Here is a 19,326-nt window from a genome sequence, read left to right on the forward strand (position 1 = left end):
TGAGGGGAACAATTTCAGTTGTTTGCAGCGCACCCTTTGATATTAATAGAAATAGGATAATGCCACACTCTTGCACAGCATATTTTCAACAGCTGCATATGGGCTTTTCCCAAAAGCACAAAGCACTCAAAGATCTGTTCCCTTAAAGAAAAACCCTTTATGTTTTTATTTACAGGAGAGCTGTGCTCTGAGTAGTTGGAATATTAACTTTCCCAACTGAAAAGTATACTAAGGTAAACAGGGCTGTAACATCTTCAACAGTGCTTCCTTCCCAGGCATTTACAGTGAATAATCAAAGAACTGGGGCACTCACTCAACCTGGAAAGGCATGGATTTATTTCCTTACTGTCATTGCAATGACCAGTGGCTTTATTTGACATAAATTGATTATAGACAGCTATAGAATGAAAAGATACAGCTGATCCATTTGTTTTCAGGTCTTCTAGTTATATTTCTCCACTTGTTATAAAAGGTTTTCAGAGTAATGAATCCATCAGATATTAAGTTGTAGCAAATTTGACTGTGCACAGTATAGCAAAACAGACATTTTAAAAATTTGTGTACCATACAATTTTTCATTAATGTTTTTATTCTGCTGACAATAGTATTAATTTGGAAGGCAGATTTTACCACAGTCCAATTATTCATTGCCCAGAGAATTGGCATTTTCAAATCCTAAAGCAATTCATAGAATTTTAATACGGATTTGATTAATTGTGTAGTATAATTTGACAATAGATTTTATCCTGTTCTTGTTGAAATCAGTGGAGGCCCTCATACTGATATCAATGATAATATGATCAAACCTAATTTGATCATGCAGCAAGTACTCTTACTTTTTTTTTTTTGTTGTTCCAATAAGCGGTAGAGACTATTAAGCCTCACAAGCCCATGCAAAATTACAGTGGCTGGAAGTTAATTTTATCATCAGAAGCCTTTGGCAATTAGAACACATCAGTGAGCAGACCATAACTTTTAAGACAGGGTGTATGAATTCAGCCAGAGATGATACTGGGTTGTTTGTGGTTTAATGCTGTCTGTGTATATTGCTTTTCTTAACAGTGTTAAATGTTGTGCTGCTTTTATTTTTTAATATTTGTGCAAGATTTTTGTTGAGGTGGAAAACATAATAATAAGAGAATGGAATGAAAAACAGTAATAATAAGAAAATTAATGTTTATGATATAGCAATGTGTAGAACAGGCCAAAAAAACAAACCTACATCTGAATATTTCTCTAGCCTTGAGCTATATGCTACATCCTTAGTATAACAAGTCAAAATTGTAAGCCTGCACAAATCCTGTCTGAAGCAAAAAATTACAAAGAAATAGTCATAGAATCATATAATTTGGGTGGAAGGGACCTTAAAGACCACCAGTTCTGTGCTGCCATAGGTAGGGACACTTTCCACTGGCTCCAGAATCCCAGGTTACTCAAAGCCCCATCCAACCTCCCCTTGAACATCTGCAGCAACTCCACAGTTTCCCTGGGTAGCCTGTTCCAGTGCCGCACCATGCTCTGTGAGCAATTTCTTCCTAATATCTAATCTAAACCTACACCTTTTCACTTTAAAGCCATTTCCCCATGTGCTATCACTCCTTGCCCTTGGGAGAAGTCCCTGTCCATCTCTTTTTTAGCCCCCTTTAGGTACTGGAAGGTGCAATAAGGTCTCCCTGGAGCCTTCTCTTCTCCAGGCTGAGCAACCCCAGCTCTCTCAGCCTTTGATGATAGGAGAGGTGTTTCAGCCCTCTGACCATCTTTGTGGCTTCCTCTGGACTCACTCCAACAGCTCCACATCCTTTCGTATGTTGGAGACCCCCAGAGCTGGATGCAGCACTCAGGATGGGGTTCCACAAGAGTGGAATGTACGGGTAAAATCACCTCCCTCAACCTGCTGGCCACACTGCCTTCAGGGCAGCACAACAACAAAAGTTGTTTTCATCAAGACCAACTCATTATTCCCAGTTTATAATAACACTGAAACTTGCCAAATTTATGGCAAGAGCAGCTCTACCAGCAAACAGCACTGTTTTTGTAAGGCTTGTCGTGTTGGCAGTTATTGCAATCAAAATTGTCACTTTATTTTATTTAAAATGTATTTCTCCAGTAAGCAAGAAATAATATCTAGACTTGAAAGGGACGTGTGTTAAAGGCTTTTTTTTTTTTACATTTCTCTTGAGTATGCAACATATCCAACTTCAACTCCCTGCAGCAATACAAAATGCCCAAGAATAATGTTTTCAAAATCAATACATGCTACAGTCAAATATGAAACTCCACAAACCTATAATTGAAACTGTGAGAGAAAAGCAGGCAGCCTGAATATAAACAAAGTACCAGAGCTGGATTATGACCAAGATGCAAGTGGTAATATGGCCTCCTGAGAAAACTGCCATGAGACCTTCCCAACATGAGCAAGTGTCAGAAAGCAGAGGTGTTTCAGGAGCAGCCTGCTGGGGCTCATATCCCGGTGATTTCTTGTTTGGCTGCCTGGCATCTCTGTAGAGAGTAATATATGCAGAATTTCATTTAGCTTTTCTTTTTTACCTCAGTCATTTCATACCTGTGCACCCACCTTATTGTGTTTCTCTTCACTCTGTGTACAACCTCTGTCTCTCTCATGTTTCTTGACTGCTGCCTTCACTGCCACCACCACCTTCTGATGAGGTGTGTGACTCCATTCTCTTGGAACTGCTGGAGCTCAGAAAGAAGCAGTGAAATCAGTGTGCTGCTCTACACTCAGGAAAGGGAAAAGCGTGGAAAGTATATTCTGTATTTCTGGAAGCGCTGAAATGAGTAGGGACCGTGAAGAAAGAACTGAAGATTGTTTGTAGAGAAGGTGTGTGTGTATTTTGAGCAAAGGATCTCTCAAAGAATGCAAGACACCAGCTATCTCTATGGCGACATATAGGAAAAAAAGAAAAAAACCATGGAGTCTCTCTGCTCCCCAGCACAGTCCATGACAGAGGCACTATAAAGCATCTCATGTTACTACCTATAGTATTTGCCCTTTTTATTAGTACCACATGCTATGTGTCTGTCTCTCACATCCATCATTCCCTTTCTAACCAAGTTCTTATTGTCTGGAAAACTTGCTGCAGAGTTCCCGGTAACTTCATTTGACTACATGCTCAGAATTATTAATTAAATTCACAAAAAAAAATGGATCATTATCTTATGGGCCCAACTATTTGCAAAATTTCTGCTTTTGTCTGTGGAGAAACATAAAGTGAATGATTTACAGCTTACATATAGTCACAGTAGTTCAGCTGTTCCACTTGAGGCAGTTTGGGTTGACATGAAAAATAAGAAGGGTATAAGAAAGATCATGGAGGCAATGCTGCAGACTTTCACAGAAGAGTTTGCAGTTTTGAGTCAGAGTAATTAGATTGCAATGTACTATATTTAATCACAAAGTAACTACTTTTTTTTACATTGTTGTCATGCATGTAAGGACACATTAATTTTGCAGGGGAAGACACAGGTTGATCATTTACTTGTGGAACTGAGAATTTTAAATTCCTGCAGAGGAGGGAAGGTTTTTAAACTTTTTGTTTAGCCCATAATTCATGAGCGTATTTGACCCCAGTATTCTGTCTAACTCCACCAGAAATTAAACATAACTCCCCAGTTCAGCCACCTTTTTATAGGCTGGGTAAAGCAGACTTGTTATGCATATTTGTACAGTGTATAAAACAACAGTGCAAGCCCCAAACCCACTGGGGCCTCTGGAGGACTTTCACAGCATAAATATTACATGATAGTAATATTACTAAGCAGAAAGAAAACCCCAGAAGTTTATAAAAGCGCTCTTATGAACTGTCTAGGTTTGTGCTCTTGGAACAAGGCAAGATTTTATTCTTTCTGATTGCATCCTCATTCAAACAAAGAACAAATACTAAAATTGGGGCATCATGAATGAGAGACAGTAGCTACTGGTAAGAGCCAAACAGTGGTCCTATCTGGGGGCTGACACCACAGCCAGTGCAGATGACTTTCAGAGAGCTGTCGTGTGGCAAGAGGAGCCTTCAGCCACTTTAAAATGTGCCATGTTAATATTTCAGCTCTGCAATGCCCTGCACTTCAGGTTTGATGGGGTTTTTCAACTAAGTTTCAAGCAATAGCTTTCAAAAGTACAGGGTCCAAATCAATTTGTAACCAGTCCTTGCTCTTGCATACGGCCCAGGTAAATACTGATAACATATCTTGCAATGTGGGAAATTTGTAAGTCACCAAGATATAAACTCAGTGTTTTGATTGCCTAAAATTTCTGTGGTTTATGATAGATAAGTACTGTTTTTTCTTCTGTAACTATTTCCTCATGACTCCTTCTTTGATATCTTTAACAGATTTGGAAAGAAGAAAGAAGATAAAAGTGGGAAGGCAGATCAGACGGGGGCTCCAAAGCAAGGTGTGCTTAAAGAGGAGGAGCTGGAGAAAATGAAAGATGAGCGTCAAAGGTGAGTAAATGGCAGCAGCATCTTTGTTCATCAAGGGAAAAACTTCAGAGCAAGGGGTTTCCTGAGGGAGCAGCCAGCCAGCCTGTCCCAGACAATGCCCACTGCAGTCAGGTCCGGCAAAGCCAGAGCATTGGGCTAGTCCTGGCTGAGTCAGAGCTGCTGTGTGACAGGAGCTTGTTCTCCTGCAGTTCCCGTGAGCTTCACTGTCACGTTCAAATCCCAGCTTCTGCTTTAACTGATGAAGATCAGTTCCTTTGAAACCTGTTTCACCTCTCCCCATTCCCAAGGCCAGCTGACTTAGTAATTTTCATCTCTGCTTCTCTACAGCAAGAACCTTCTCCCTCCTCTCCTCCTCTCAAAAGTTTTTGCCATTGTTTTCCAGCACTTCAGACTTCTTTAGCTTCAGCTGGCTGTGCCATCAGACAGTAGTTTTTGTACTTTGGTATGTTCTTTTCTGCACAGTGTTTGCTGGTAAGCCACATGTTGCAAAAATATGTATGAAACAAGTGTTGAATATGCTGAGGAAACACCTGGAAGAAAGCAGGCTCAGATGGTTAAAATCAGTCTGCAGAGGCAGGAGCCTGCCAGCAGTGGGTTGGCAAGAGGGGCAAGGCAAGAAGCTGAGTGAGTGCTTAGAGTTGCTGTATTTCTGAGGTAAGACCTGGAAGTCTGTCCTGTTCATAAAATACACTTTTCTGTGCTGTCTTAGTGAATTCCTTATCTTTACAGATTATGAGATTTTACCATTTTCTGCTTTTCTCTGTGTCTACTCTTCAGAAACAGTTTGTCAGTGTCAACAATGTTCAGAAAGCTCCACTTTCCCTTTCCCCAACTCATCCAGAAGTTCCTTGTGTCCTGAAAAAGGTCTTTGTTTCCCTCTGATGGCTGCTATCAGAAAAGTTAAAGGGCCCATAGTTTCTGACTTTCAAGAAGTGTCTGCACATGCTGTAAAACTTTACAAGTTTTAGTAATACATTTTGTCAGGGCAAGCAGAAAACTTTTCAGAGGTTTCTCTCCTTCATTGGAGCATCCTGCTCCTAGGAGAGGGAATAGAAGCAGACAATGTTTCCACACAGCTCAACCTTTGTGGTACTGGCTGGTGTCCAGGGAGAAGACACCCTGCTTTCATTTGAGTCATGCAGTGCATGGTCAGCCCTATAAATGGTAGTTAATGGGTTTGATTGGGGAAAAAAGTCAATCCAAACCCTTGAAGTCTGCTGCTAATTTTTACTATTTTAAAAGCTGGCAAGGTATCTAGTTACTACAGCACTGCTACTGGATATGCTTAGCCAGTGCTTAAGTATTTAGTTCATTTAAGTTAAGTAGTGTCAGGAGAAACTTTGTACCATTTGTTTTAAAATTTCTGTGCCGTGTCCTTGATTTTGCCAGATTGATGAGTGCCTTTATATTAAACTGCTGACTCCCAATTTGGATACTGGCAATTTGAGAGGTATGTGTCCTTCATTTTAAAGAAGCCAGTGTCTTTTATTAGGATCCTGGCAAGCTAAGAAGCATGTATCCCATCTGTTAAAGGGCCAGTGTCATTTACTAAAATGTTGGCAGGCTGGAAGGAATGAACCCTTCTGTCTAGAGGTCTAACGTTCCAATTGGACGTGAGATAATTGTTCTTAATATTTCTTTAGTGTTGTGTGCTTTTTTTTTTAATTACAGTCACTGATTGACAGTAACTTGGTACGGCTGCATTAGAAACTGGCAGCTCAATGTCTTCATCATCCTGGTTTCTCTAGTAATGATTTCAGTTTTGACCTGGAAGAGTTTGTGACTGAAATGGAGAACAGCAGGTGTGTTGAGAAGTGGATGAACCAAGATGATATTTTTAACTCACTTATTTGATTCTTCTTCTGTAAGGCACAAGAATAGGAGCATCACACTTTTGTATCAGGTAGTATATCTTAGGTCTCTGGGGAATTCAAATTAAAACTTAAAAAAAAAATTCCAGAAAAGTAGTGATGAAATTTTCCCTATGTTATCCTCAAAGGACTGCAACAGGTGCTGTAAAAACAAGCAATTTGCTTCAACTTTCTAAATGAAGTAAGAGCATGGCTGTGTGTTTGTCCACATAAGACTACCTACAGGCTTACTATTGAACCCTTCTTGAGCTGGTCATAAAATAGAAGAGGCTCTATTTTTGTTAGAGGAAAATTATATAAAGAAGCTACTTCTCCTATATGGGTTAAAAACTGTTTGGGAAATTGATTAAAATCACTAAGGAAACATTACTTGACTTGAATGTAGATCAGTTATTTTGCTTACTTGTTGACTGTTCACCTAATGATGATGCTCGGTAAGACAGTAAAGACAAGTTTTATAGCTCTGTCCCAAGATTTAGTAATTCTGTAATGTAATTCAAGTCCAAGATTTTAATGCACATGTTGGCAAAGAAAACCTTGTGGCACATTCATGCCATAGATCATCTGCTCCTATGACTTCACTAGCTGCAATCCTGCATACTTGGTCTTGTATTTATAAAACTGAAGCTTAGTAGAACACATTCATATTTTCACATGTTCTTGCTGAGTGAAATGAGCGTATGTTAAAACTACGGGGGATGTAATAGTAGAAAATACTAGAGAAATACAGCAAGTTTTGTCCCCTGATACCTGTGATCAAATCCTATATTTAGCAGCTTGAACAAGCTAAAATTGCTTTTCTAACATTTAGCCTTTCTAGAATAACTTAAATGCACATCTAATTTTACTTTTCCAAGATTAGCTGTGTAACTAATTATTGTTCAGATCCTCAATTCAATTATTACAATCCTAAAGTCAGATTTTTTGCTTAAACAGTTTTCTTAAATACTGACTGCATACCATACTAAAAGATACTATAATTGTTCATCTGTCTGTTTGTTTTCTTTTTTTCAAAGGCCATGTTATCCATTTTGGACACTAGTGGAAGAAGTTAGAGTAGTTGATTTTTGGGCTGGGTGTGACAGGATTATTGATCAAGTGCTTTTCAGCATCTTAGCAGCTGTGGAACTCGCCTGGTTTTGGATATTGGTTTTGCATGCAATATATGCTTGGCAGCTCTCCAAAAAGCAGAATACTGTTCCAAGATCTCAGCTGAGAAATATTTTTTGGTAGGAAGTGCAATTTCAGTTTACAGGACTAGGCTGTCTCTCATCGTTTTGCAGTTTTTTGATTGGTATTGGATAGGCACAACAATATTTCACAAAATCCCAGGGATAGGTTTCTGCAAAGACTGCAGCCTTCTTACAGAAATTTTGACGAGCTTTAGACATGCAAAAATGTCAGATGTGTTCAGTGCACAGTTATGGGCTGTGCAGTACAAGCTCAGTGACTCTGGTTCTGATGGGAAACATCAGCTCTTGCGTAGGTGTGCTGCATGAGTGTAAGCTCATCATGCCTGGAACAGGTTGGATTTCCTGCTTGCACAGAGAAGGAATTGAACAGTGCATGTGCAACAAGTCTGGCACATCCAGAATGTGTTAGAGCTAGTGGGCGTATGCAGACAGAGTATTCAGTGCTCACTCTGTAATGCAGATGATTCCCAAAAGGACAGGATTTGCCTGCACTTCGGTCCTCAGCATAAATTTCCCTGGCAACTCTTTTTATGGGCTGCCAAATTTTGGATTTGAACCTCAGAAAGTGAAAATTAATTTACTATTTTGCTAGCCTAGTAATTTCTATTTCCATTCCACATTGTCCCTGTCTCAGTTTTCAGTACAACTCTGTGCTGCAGTAGCTGCAGTTCTCTGAAGCAGCTCCACATCCTGCACTGAAATGCTGATATAATTTTTTTTTTACTGCTTGTATTCCCTAGCAATCCTCACCAAGATCAAGGTCTCATTGTGTTCATTTCTGTTAGAGAAGATTGGGCCTGACCTCAAGCACTTACAGTTGAGGTGGAAGAGAGAAAATCTGACAGGAAAAAAAAAATGTCCTCTGGGTGGGAATGTGACATGCAGGCAGTGCAACTGCTTGTCCAGGCTCCTAAAAAGTCCTTGTCAAGCTAAGAATTGATTCCAGACCTCAGCCCCAGGCTTCCTTTATTTTCAAAGCCAATACTTTATACGACTTTATTTTCAAAGCTAATACTATTATGCGACTACTACTTCTGCAAGCTTCAAGTAGTGAACAGGAACTTTGAATGTTAGGCATTCATTCTTTAGTAATAGCCTTGTCTGTGTCCAATTGAATATGAATTTGCCTCCTTTAAATTATTTTCTTCTTCTCCCCTTACCTCCTTTAGTTTTCATTGTGCCAAGTTGATGCAACGTGAGTGAATTTTGAGTGGAAAAAGACAGGAGCCTCATAATAGTTCAGGAGTATTGACTTGACTGTGGGTACAGTTCTTTGAGGTGGGTTTGTCCTTCCTGACACAAGTCACATGCTTCACTGGACTGAGGCCTTATTTTTAATAAACTCATTGTTTTGTTCATGCTTCAAAGAGTTTGGCTGTAATCAGGCATGTGCTCCAAAGGTCGAGAATCTGCCCATAAAAGGAAGAAGCAAATGCTATATCTGAGGGTTATTTTGATCAAGCTGACTCAAATCTGTATTTTTAGCATGTTCAGTGTAAATTACTCAGAATTTATCATTTTAACGATAGGATGTTTGTTACGTTATTAAATACTGGAAGAGGCCTTGTCTTTTCTTCCCCTCAAAAAAGATTTCATCTCTTCCTCCATTTCTTTCCCACTCATTTTGGGCTCTTTTCATTTTCTAACATTGTAAAATGAACTGGATAAATACATTAGATGCATGAGTTTTATGCATCATAATTTGTTTGCCTTTTAAATGCAAATAAAGTGACTATCAATTGAAAGAAAAATATTTTTTCCTGTTTCTTTAGTATTATTTTACTGCAATTTTCCTACTGAGACCTAAATCTCTCTTCCAACAGAATTGAACACTTACTTGACATTAGAATAAAATTTACCAAATGAAGCGCCTTGTTGAAAATGGGAGGATTTTTTAAAGTAGCATGGGAGTTAGTTAATGAGGACGCACTCCATGTGAAAAATAATCCTCTGCACACTTTTGTGGGAGTAGTTTTCTTGAAACAGTCTTGGTTTTGTAGTCCTCATCTGAGTTAATTGAGGAAAAATTTTTAATAGTATTGAGGTTTGAGTAGAGTGTTAGAGAAGCAGAAGGAATATCTGGCCTCTGCTTTCTCAATGTATGAACTGAATGCTTAAGTTATACTGTATCTCAAATTGGGGTAAAACTACTACTAAATGGTTTCAGTTTTTGTATTAAAGACTGACTTTACTTTTCAGAAACCTTCCAGCAACTGAAGAGCATTTCTCTCTTGTCTTATCAGCCCTGATGTTTCTTGCCTGTTCCCATAGTTAAAAAAAATCAATACATATGTTTTTGATATTTGGCAAACAGAGGTTTAATTTTGCAGCTGCAAGATCCCTGAATGAAGGGATGCATCTTACAGAAATAAAAACATTTGGAGTCCACTTAAAGAGGAGAGAGTACTTGGAATTGAAACTTCATTCCCTTTCTGTCAGCATTTGGTTTATTATATTTAATTACAAACTGTATGTTACTGGAAACCAAAATGAAAATGAGAATAGATGAATATATGGCAGTACGGTAGAAAAACCAAATTGCTTTGAATCAAAAGTTGAAATTCAAAATGTGAAAATCAAAGTGTGATTTTTGTAAATCACAAACGTGCATCTTAGTGCATGTTCATACACGTGCATGTTGTTGGTGACCCCATGTAGCTTTTGTTCCTGTGCATTCTACCTGCCAAGTCTAAAAGCATTATTATGGCCATTTAAAGTTCGTATTGATCTCTGATAAAATGTTCATAATTGCTATTCTCACCATTAAGCTCTGTGCTAAACCACATGTTTTTGGGACACCTGAGCTTGTGCATCATTATTTATTAAGGGTTAATCCAATGTGGTAAATCTGTTCATTGAGTACTCCTGACTTTACAGCACAGCTAGGTCCTGTGGCTTAGACAAAATAAAGTGTTGGATGTGATCCCAGTTTTAATACTCCCAATTTATTATAACCATTGAACCCTGATCAGATCACGGATTGGATTGGATCCCAGTTTTTTAAATGTCCCAATTTATTGCTGGCTTGGACCCTGATAAGAATACATATTTGATTAAGGCTTCAGTTTTCAAAAATTCCAGTTAATTACTTTTAGATTCTTATTAGATCATAGCCGTATAGTATGGTATGTTGAAGTTATGAAAAAATTACTGGATGCTGTTGCACAGGTCAAGGTCATAGTTTCATTTTGTGCTGACAGTATGAAGTTATCAGATTTCTGTTTATTACTGTGGCAGCACTTGTACTGGACAGGAGGACAGATTAATCCCAACCCATTGATTCTGAATGATTCTCATTTTAGATCTGCTGCTGCTCTGCATACCAGAACATGTAATAAAAGCCTACCATGGAACACTGGGAGATTGATGTTTGGGTATGAGTAGCTGAGGTAGATGGGTCTCACCTACCTTCCACAGGTTTTGTTGTAACATGTAGAACCAGATAGCAATTTCTGAGCTGCTTCATGTAGCTTTTTTACTGCTGGAGGACATTTTTAAGACAGCATTATGTCTACAGTTGGTCCCAGATTGTTCCAGGTTAAGAACATTAAGAACTGATGATAACAGAGTGGCACATGGAATTGGCCTTTTTCTTTAACTATCACAGTGCGATTCCAGACATTGCACACTGATGGAAATAGCACTTCTAGATGTCATAGCTGTACTCTCAAAATGTAAGCATGGAATTCTCATCCAAGCCATTTAGCATTCTTGTTTTGCTCGTCATTGAGGCACTGGTGTGATCTGGAGACCTGTTTTCACAAGGTGTGTCATCTGTCCACCTAAGAGGTCAGAGCTGCTCAGGTACAATGGCTTAAATGGGCCAATGCATGGTTCTCTGCTGTATATATCAGAGTTTTATTACTTCGTGGTTGTTTTGGTTCTGTAAACCTGAAATGCTGCTAGAAACTTACAGGCCAAACTAATGAAGTGAAACTGGCCCAGGTACTAGCCAGCCAGGCTAAAAGAGTGCTTTCTAGGAGATGGACAATCCTGGCCTAGGGATTTCTTTGATGCAGTACTGAATGTAGGTAGCTCTTGCCCACTCCAGAATCAATAAGGGCATAAGAATTACTTGGAAGCAGCATTTCATTCCTTGTCCTTCCATTTGTGATTTATGAAAATCTATCATAAATCATTGACATGCACTTTGAAGCAGTGCCACAGCACAGAATTCCTGTTCTCAGACTCCCTTAGCTACTACAGCATAAAAATGAGAATGCAACTCATGGGGATAGACAGGCAGGAAATCTGTTTGCATGTGTAAATCTCCATAGTGATCTTAAACCAAAATACCTGAAAGTCTTAAAGCTTTGACTGCTCAGGCAAAGCTGAGTTTTGCTTTCAAATCAAGGAATGTTAATTAGAAGCAACCTGTGAATCCCAGACTAACAGATGGAGACTGTTTGTGTTCTGTACTGAGAAATTCTGTTCAATAGGTTCTAGGTTCAATGTCATGTGTAGAATAAAGAAATATGCATGGAGTATCATATCACATGAAGCTAGGCTTGTTCCTTCCACTACTAGGATTTCATTCAAATGAAGGCATAATGTTTATGCAGTTGCAGAGATGGTTGTGTGAACTCATGAGGGGTCACTAGGAGGTGGAGCTGCAAGGACCTATTCAGGAAATGTTCCACTACCCCCTTTCCTGACTGAGGTGGCCCTGGGGACTCAGTAGGTGCCAGTTTTCCTGGGTCTATCCTGAGTTGTGTTACTGCATGTGATTGTGAATGTTGGGTTTTCATGAGGTGTCAGATCAATGTTGTGCCTTCCCATGGTCATTACAATGTCTCTGGTATTTTTCTTAAGACAGTGTTGCCAGTCCTCAGTGGTTTTGATTGATACCTGCTACAGCAATTGCTAGAGCCAAGTAAGTCACTGGCAGTGATTCAGTTCATAGGTGGATGTCTCTGTCTCCCCATAGATTGTCTGCAGGTGTACTGTGGTTCCTTTATACTTGTTCTCTGTTTATCGGATGAACTCCCCTGAAACACTGTTTGATGTGTCTGTTGGAGAGGTTGGAGGGATGATTATGTTAGTTTGACTGCAATTGGTATTGTGTGCATTCCTGACATTAAGATCCCAATGTCTAAAGTGTCTGCAAAATAAGTCTTTTTTTCCAAGAGTATTCTTATTTTAATTCTCTTTTCATGACTGTTCCAGAATGAGTTAATGTTTACAAAAGGGACTCAAATATGATATGCATAGCACCTTACATATCTTTGGAACACCAAAGTGCAAATGACAGCAACCTGAAAGTTCCTTTAAATCAGCAGGAGGGAGCTCTTAAAGGTTCAGAACATCTCAGGTGAAAGACATCAAAGTAATTTTGACAAATCTGGAATGTTTCACTCTCTAATCACCATTGTCACAAAACAAGGAACATCCTATTGACAGGAGACTGAGAAACCTGATCTGTGCAGTCAGCCTTGTTTTCAGCAAGAGATTGAAGAGGATGATCTTCAGAGGGTTCCTTACAATCAAAATTTTACTGATATTGTCACTTCAGGATGATAACTCCAGGGTAGCTGTGAGTAAAGAAAATTATATAATGCAAGAAACTATAGACTATAAAATACATGGCTTTTCTGGTAGTTTGCTTTCTGTAATCTGCTGCATTTCATACCCAATGTACAGCTAATGTGGACAGGCAGAAAAACTTTCTCTGATTTAACAGCAAGGGTAAAAATCATGTTCTTGTTGAAGTTCATAGGACAGAAGAAAACACACTGACCTCATTAGAGCCAGGATTTTCTTTAGAGGGCAGGATCTTGTGTAAGCTGGTAACAACTCCTTGTCACCTCTGAAATAAATGGAAGAACATTAAGACCTCAGTCTTGTCTATCCAAAGCTCCCATTCCTCATTTTGTGGTAGGAAAGGGCTATGCTTCATCTTCAGTTTCTCATAATCTTACATTTTAAAGTCAGCATAGCTCTGTCTCCTTCTTAGGTTTTTCTGTCCTCCCTTTCTTTAGTTTCAACCCTCCAAAGGCAGCTTCTTTGGTCAGTTCAGTATTTTACAGGCATGAAGTAGTTTTCTGGAGCAGGCAACATTTTATGGATTGGTGGGTTTTTATCATTGTGGTATTTAATGGTGCTATAAGAGCTGTATCTTGTTACCTTGAGTTAGTCTCTAACTCCCTTGAATTTGTGGCTTGCCTTTCTTTCTTTCTGAGACTGTTTCTATTCTTGTTTGCAATTGTAGGTACTAATTATGGGGGAGATGTTCAAATCCAGCACAATAAAATGAGCTGGAATGAAGAAAGACTTGCCTAGCTTTTAGTGAGGATGTTTCTGACAAATATGGCTCCAGTAGAATACCCTGAAAGATAATACTAAATTAGATATTGTTTGATTCTTCATGAGTCTGTATCAGATATCCCCAGTTTGCTAGCAAGAGGTGGTTTTTGGTTTTATTTTATTTTATTTTATTTTTAAGCTATAGGACTTGCCTGCCTCTGGAGTTTTGTTAGGTGATGTTGTTTGAAAAAATAAAAATGAGTGTTCTCCTGATAAAAGAGGCAGGTTTGAATAGGATTATTAATGTCATTGTAGGCCATGTCTGTCTGTAAAATGATTACGAAATTTTAAAAAACTAAAAGCACTGTACTGAAATTATGTCCTGTGATACTCAACTGAAATATACCCATTCCCAGCAGTGATTATGACTTATGAATGTCTAAAAGAAGGATGTATTCATTTCACTATTATGTAAATGAATGAAAAAACAATATTTTAGTTACCAAAATATATTTTGCTAGCAGCTAAAAAGGAATTAAAACATTGAACCCACTGGAAATCTAAGTGACCTCCTGCAGAAATAGGCTGCTTGCCTCTAGACAACCCGTTACTCAATATATGTATGAATTAGGTAAATGAGACACAAAAGCAGATAGTAAATCAGATGTAAATTGAGTAATCATTAGAGTATGTAGATCTCTGGGAGAGTCACATGAGTTGACAAAAAAGCAATAAAGTAATTTTTATTCTTCTGTTCTAAAGGAACAACTGAGTAGAATGTTTAGCATCTCAATCATCTCAAAAGACTTTAAGGATTAGGTCCTCTTAAATTTAGGTATCCTTTAAAATGGTGGTATGCACACTTGATTCACTACTTGTATTCTGCTCTTCTTATTGCAAATGGAATAGAAATTATCCTAAAGACCCATGGCCTGGCTTCTGTTATATGTTTTGTTTCTGCTTTTTATTCATTCTTTTCCCCCGGGAACACCTTTCATTGACTTCTCCAGCATCTTGCTCATTCGTGTACCTGTTCACTCTTCCACAGTCTGTTACTTTTACACCACCATATAAGAAATTTTGCTGTATTCATCTGAAGTGTAAACAAAGTCCCTTTGTTTATACATTATTTTAGTTAGCAAATACTTTTTGGGTCTTGGGTTTGACTACTTAGATATGCACCTTGAAGCTCAAAACATGTCATTCTTTGTGCTCTGCTCTGTACTAAGTATATGGTCAGTGCATGGTAAATTACAAAAAAAAAAAAAAGTTACATCACTTTTACTATTTCACTGGAAAGTTAGAAGAAACAGGATTTACTCAAAACTCATGGGGAGTGCAAGGAAGGAGGAGTTCAAACACTTCCGAAGATGTGGTGCTTTTTGTTGTGGGCTTGTTTTGGTTGGTTATCTCTACATTCAGCTGTTGTGATGTGAAATGCAGCCTTGCAGGTCTCTGAGTAAGAAAGCCCGTGGTCTCTCCTGGGCCAAGCTTGCCACATGCAGGTTTTTCACTCTGCTCAGACCTAGTAGCTGTCAGTGCCACTGAGTGGCTTCTCGTGTCTCCTGTCAGGCAGCAGGCACCCTGTCTCCAGCCTGGGAGGACATGAGGGTCCAAGTCTCGAGCTGATGCAGAGTGACCCTCATTAGCCTGTGCCTCAGTGTGCAAAGCTCATTTTGAGCTGGGGCTGCTGCTGGGCCCCCAGAAGTACTGGTTGGGCTGCAGCTGGTATCTTGTTCTTTATTTCCCATTCAAGGCTATCTTTGACCTCCACAGCTTTTAATGACCCTGGCCTTCTTTGAGCTAGTGAATTAGTAACATTAACTCCTGTCTTTTCATTTTCACAGTCTTAGAAGCTTCAGCATTTTCTTGTTGCCCACTCACAACCCACCCACCCATCCAGCTTCCAATTGCTGGGCCAAAAGATGAGAAATGTCTCTTACAGCTTTTCCTAGCCCTCACATTCCATATCCAAAAGACTTTCTGGGTCTTCTCCAAAAGTCACTTCTGCTCATCTCTTCTGCAGTTTTCTTGAGGTAGTTCACATCGCTTTCTGCAGCTGCTTCACTCTGTGTATTCTGCAGTCTTTTAATCCGGCTTTTGCCTGTCAGTGTCTCTGTCACCGATGTCAGGCTAAAGCATTTTACATTGTGTTTGTCACAGGCGGTGAATACATATGTGGTCATTGACAGTAGCTCAGCAGAAACACAATAACTTGTTAAGCCACAGTAACTCAATCGCGTGTCTGAGCTGCAGCTGGAAGGAGCTTTTGGGCTGTTAACCCTTTCCTGGCTGCTGCGCTCTAGGTGTGTGCATCTTTTCATGTGTTACTAGATGAGAACTGACCGTGTATGATTTGTGCAGGTATGTCAGATGGGAAAGGTATTTGAAGGATAAATGAGAGTGTTCCTTGATTTATAGCTTTGGGGGTGTGCTACTGAAACAGTACGTGAGGTGTACAGAAGTGTTTTCAAAAGACTGCGTCCCACTTCTAGAAGTACAGTATGTATATGGATTCTGTCTTCATTTGACTTCTACAAATGCAACGTTTTCAGAAAGTTGTCTGGAGTTCTGTTAAGGTTATATATATTTTTATCAAACTATATGTTTTCTGAAATTATTTCACAGAATCACAGAATAAACTAGGTTGAAAAAGACCTTTGAGATCAAGTCCAACCTATTTGTTGTAGGGAAAGTCTAGAGTAGGATACATGTTTGGATACTATTGAGAAAAAGATGGGTCACAAGAAAAAAAAAAAAAAAGGGATTTCCTGATACGGCACTTCTGTTGCCTGTCCTGGCTGCTTGTGTGCCAAGGCTCTGTTTTTACAAAAACACAGCTAAGGGGAGTCGGTGCAGTTGTGCAGTGGTTTAAATGAAGAGCACAGTGTTCGGGTGGTCAAAGAGAGCAAGCACAATTAATGAGATAATCAAAAGGAAATATATTAATTTCCCTTTATTCCGTATGAGTTTTTCTTTTCCCTTTCCCTCATCAGGAACCTTGTAGAAACTTTAGTGCCTCACTAAATTGTTGAGATGGTGATCTGTACCTCTCCTCAGCTCTTGTTTCACTGCCAGCATTGTAGTGCTGAGGGGCATTTTATCTTTCTGCACAAATTTACACCAGTTGTTTAAGCAGAGTCATCCAGTGCTGCAAGTTGGGGTTTGACTTGTAGTACCTGTTCAATGAGCTCTTCACAGTTACAGTTGTGTTAATTTAAAAGTATTTTGGCTTTTTAGGTTGGTTGGTTGGTTTTAGGGGTGGAGTTGGGATGGGGAATAAAGATTTTGCTGTTTCAGATAGGGAGAATTTCAAAGGCAGGTGAAGAAATGGTGAATGACTAGAGTGGGTTACAGAGAAATGGTCTGCTTAGTAGAGTTGGCAGAGCATTAAAGAAGTTATGGAAGGAACAGCACTGGTTTTTTTTCCTCAGTAAAGAATTCCTGGGCACCTATTAGTATGTGTTATGGATAAGATTGCTTTAAGACTGTGTGAAAAAATGATGTCGAAATGCAGTGTGGAAATTTAAAACTTCACAAAATTGTGAGAAATTTCAAAGGTGAAAAACATGTGAGAAGGCATAAAAGGGCAGGTAAATAGAAAGAAAGAAAAAACAGCCATCTGATAGTTTGTTTCCCTATATTTGAACATTTGGATTGAAATGAAAAAGAGATCACTGAGCAAATTTTATAGATTTATGTGGAAGAGTGAAAAGAAAACAAGAAATATTAATGCAATTGTAATAGATATATTGAAAGGACGAAATATTGATCATAAAGAATTTCACATAGCTGGGTATTGACTGGTCCATATAATATAGAATGGAAATAATTTTTTTGAGAAGATTTGTCTTACAATACTGGCAGCAATGGAAGATTGTGCTCAGAAAGAGAAGCTGAAGAAGCTAGGCTTATTCACAGGAACAAAAGAAAATTGTGGTGACCTAATTCCAGCTTTTGTTGTGCAGAATATACCAGTATTGATAGCAGGACAAATTACTCTTTCTATCAGACATGAAAGCAAGATTAGCGTGATGCTGCTGGCTGCACTACTCCTGCTTTCAAAGCGGTCTCAAATACCTAGGGGACCAGTGATGTACTGGTCCAAAGAACATGAAGGCTCATCATTTTCTGAGAAATGGTGTGACTCATCTCGGGTCTGTGCCATGCCTTCTGCACTGACATGTGATACAACCATTCCTTGAAATGTAGTTTCTGCCTGTGTACTGTGTGTGTATGTACCCATGTGTGCCATAGGACTTGTATCTCATTCTGTATATTCCTGCACTGAATTCTGTGCTTAGGGGTATTTGGTCACTAATTGAGGGTGAAGCACTCCACAGTTTCCCACCTTAAACAAACAGAGTGACCTCAGCTGCACTCCTAAATCTCGCCCTCGAGGCCTTTCATCATCTTGGTTTCCCTCCTCTGGACATACAACAACACTTTGATGTCCTTTTTATGTTGAGGCACCCAAAGCACACGCTACCCAAGGTGAGGCACACAGGATTTGAGTACCAGAGAGGAGAAAGCTCATCTGCTTCACTGAGGGAAAGCAGAATGAATAGGGGGCACCCATCCCCTTGACAATTGTATCATCTGAGAAGGCTCATCCTGCTGTAAAGTATGATTATATTTTAAGTGTTGAAAACCAGCATCACCTAGCACAGTTAATGGAAAGCATTAGCAGTGCACATTGATATACTCGAGTACATGTGTAGAAAGGCGTATTGTTCTCATTATAATTATTTGTGAACCTTTTTATCTACAAATTATTTCCAAGGTATTAGCATTTGTTTTGATGATAAAAATCTAGTGAAACAAAATAAGAAGTGTGAATCCCATTCTGCACTTAGTAGTTCCTGTCTGTCAGATGGAAGCTGCCAGCGTGCTCATTGTTTTTCTAGGGGGCCTTTTTCTCCATGCTTTTTGAAGACTTTCTCCAGAACACCTTTGTTTTTCAATATGCAGGGTTCTGAGGCTATTAAGCCTTACTTGGATAACCAAGTCTGCCAGACCCTTTTCACTTTCATCTTGTGGTACAAATTATACTGTTCTTTCTACACTGCTGTTGTGCTTCCAGTTACAGTCAAAAGCAAATGTTGACTTCTGTCAGGCATTGCATCTCTGTGTCTTTCTTCTGTTCCTTGTTTCTTCTTCCATGCTCCTCTATTTTCTGTAAATCCTATTTATTACATACTGTGGTCAGCATTCTGCCAGATCCATCTCACTGCACTTAATTACACTCTGTTGAAGAGTAGCTGAGCAGTTAACAGAAGAGCTCACAGTCATGCTGTACATTTTTTCTCCATCAGGAAGGTTGAATCATTGAATATCATCTTAGCCTGAAATTTACCTGAATATGTTTTACTATTCCAAAGAGATTACACATTGGCCCTGATTAGCAGCAGCATTTTGTAATACCACTTAAGGCTTTATCACAGTGGAATACTGCCAGTGGCAGTCTTTAATTCACTTATATGTACCAATTCATTTCTGTCAAATTTCTATTAATTCTTTGCTGTTTTACTTTGTCCCTATCCCCTGTATAATAAGGTG

At 39.1% G+C, this 19,326-nt stretch overlaps 1 protein-coding gene across 5 annotated transcripts in view; it reads left to right on the forward strand.

Moving 5' to 3' along the window:
* The window catches only part of PARD3B (par-3 family cell polarity regulator beta), a 394,980-nt gene that overhangs the window by 293,536 nt on the left and 82,118 nt on the right, over positions 1-19,326 (forward strand). For all 5 annotated transcript variants that reach the window (XM_030277633.4, XM_012574931.5, XM_030277632.4 and 2 more), the window contains one exon: positions 4,350-4,460. In XM_030277633.4, the coding sequence (XP_030133493.3) occupies positions 4,350-4,460 (111 nt within the window). The remainder of the gene's footprint in view (positions 1-4,349; positions 4,461-19,326) is intronic.

Source organism: Taeniopygia guttata, chromosome 7 (assembly GCF_048771995.1).
Source record: "Taeniopygia guttata chromosome 7, bTaeGut7.mat, whole genome shotgun sequence".
Taxonomy (NCBI): domain Eukaryota; kingdom Metazoa; phylum Chordata; class Aves; order Passeriformes; family Estrildidae; genus Taeniopygia; species Taeniopygia guttata.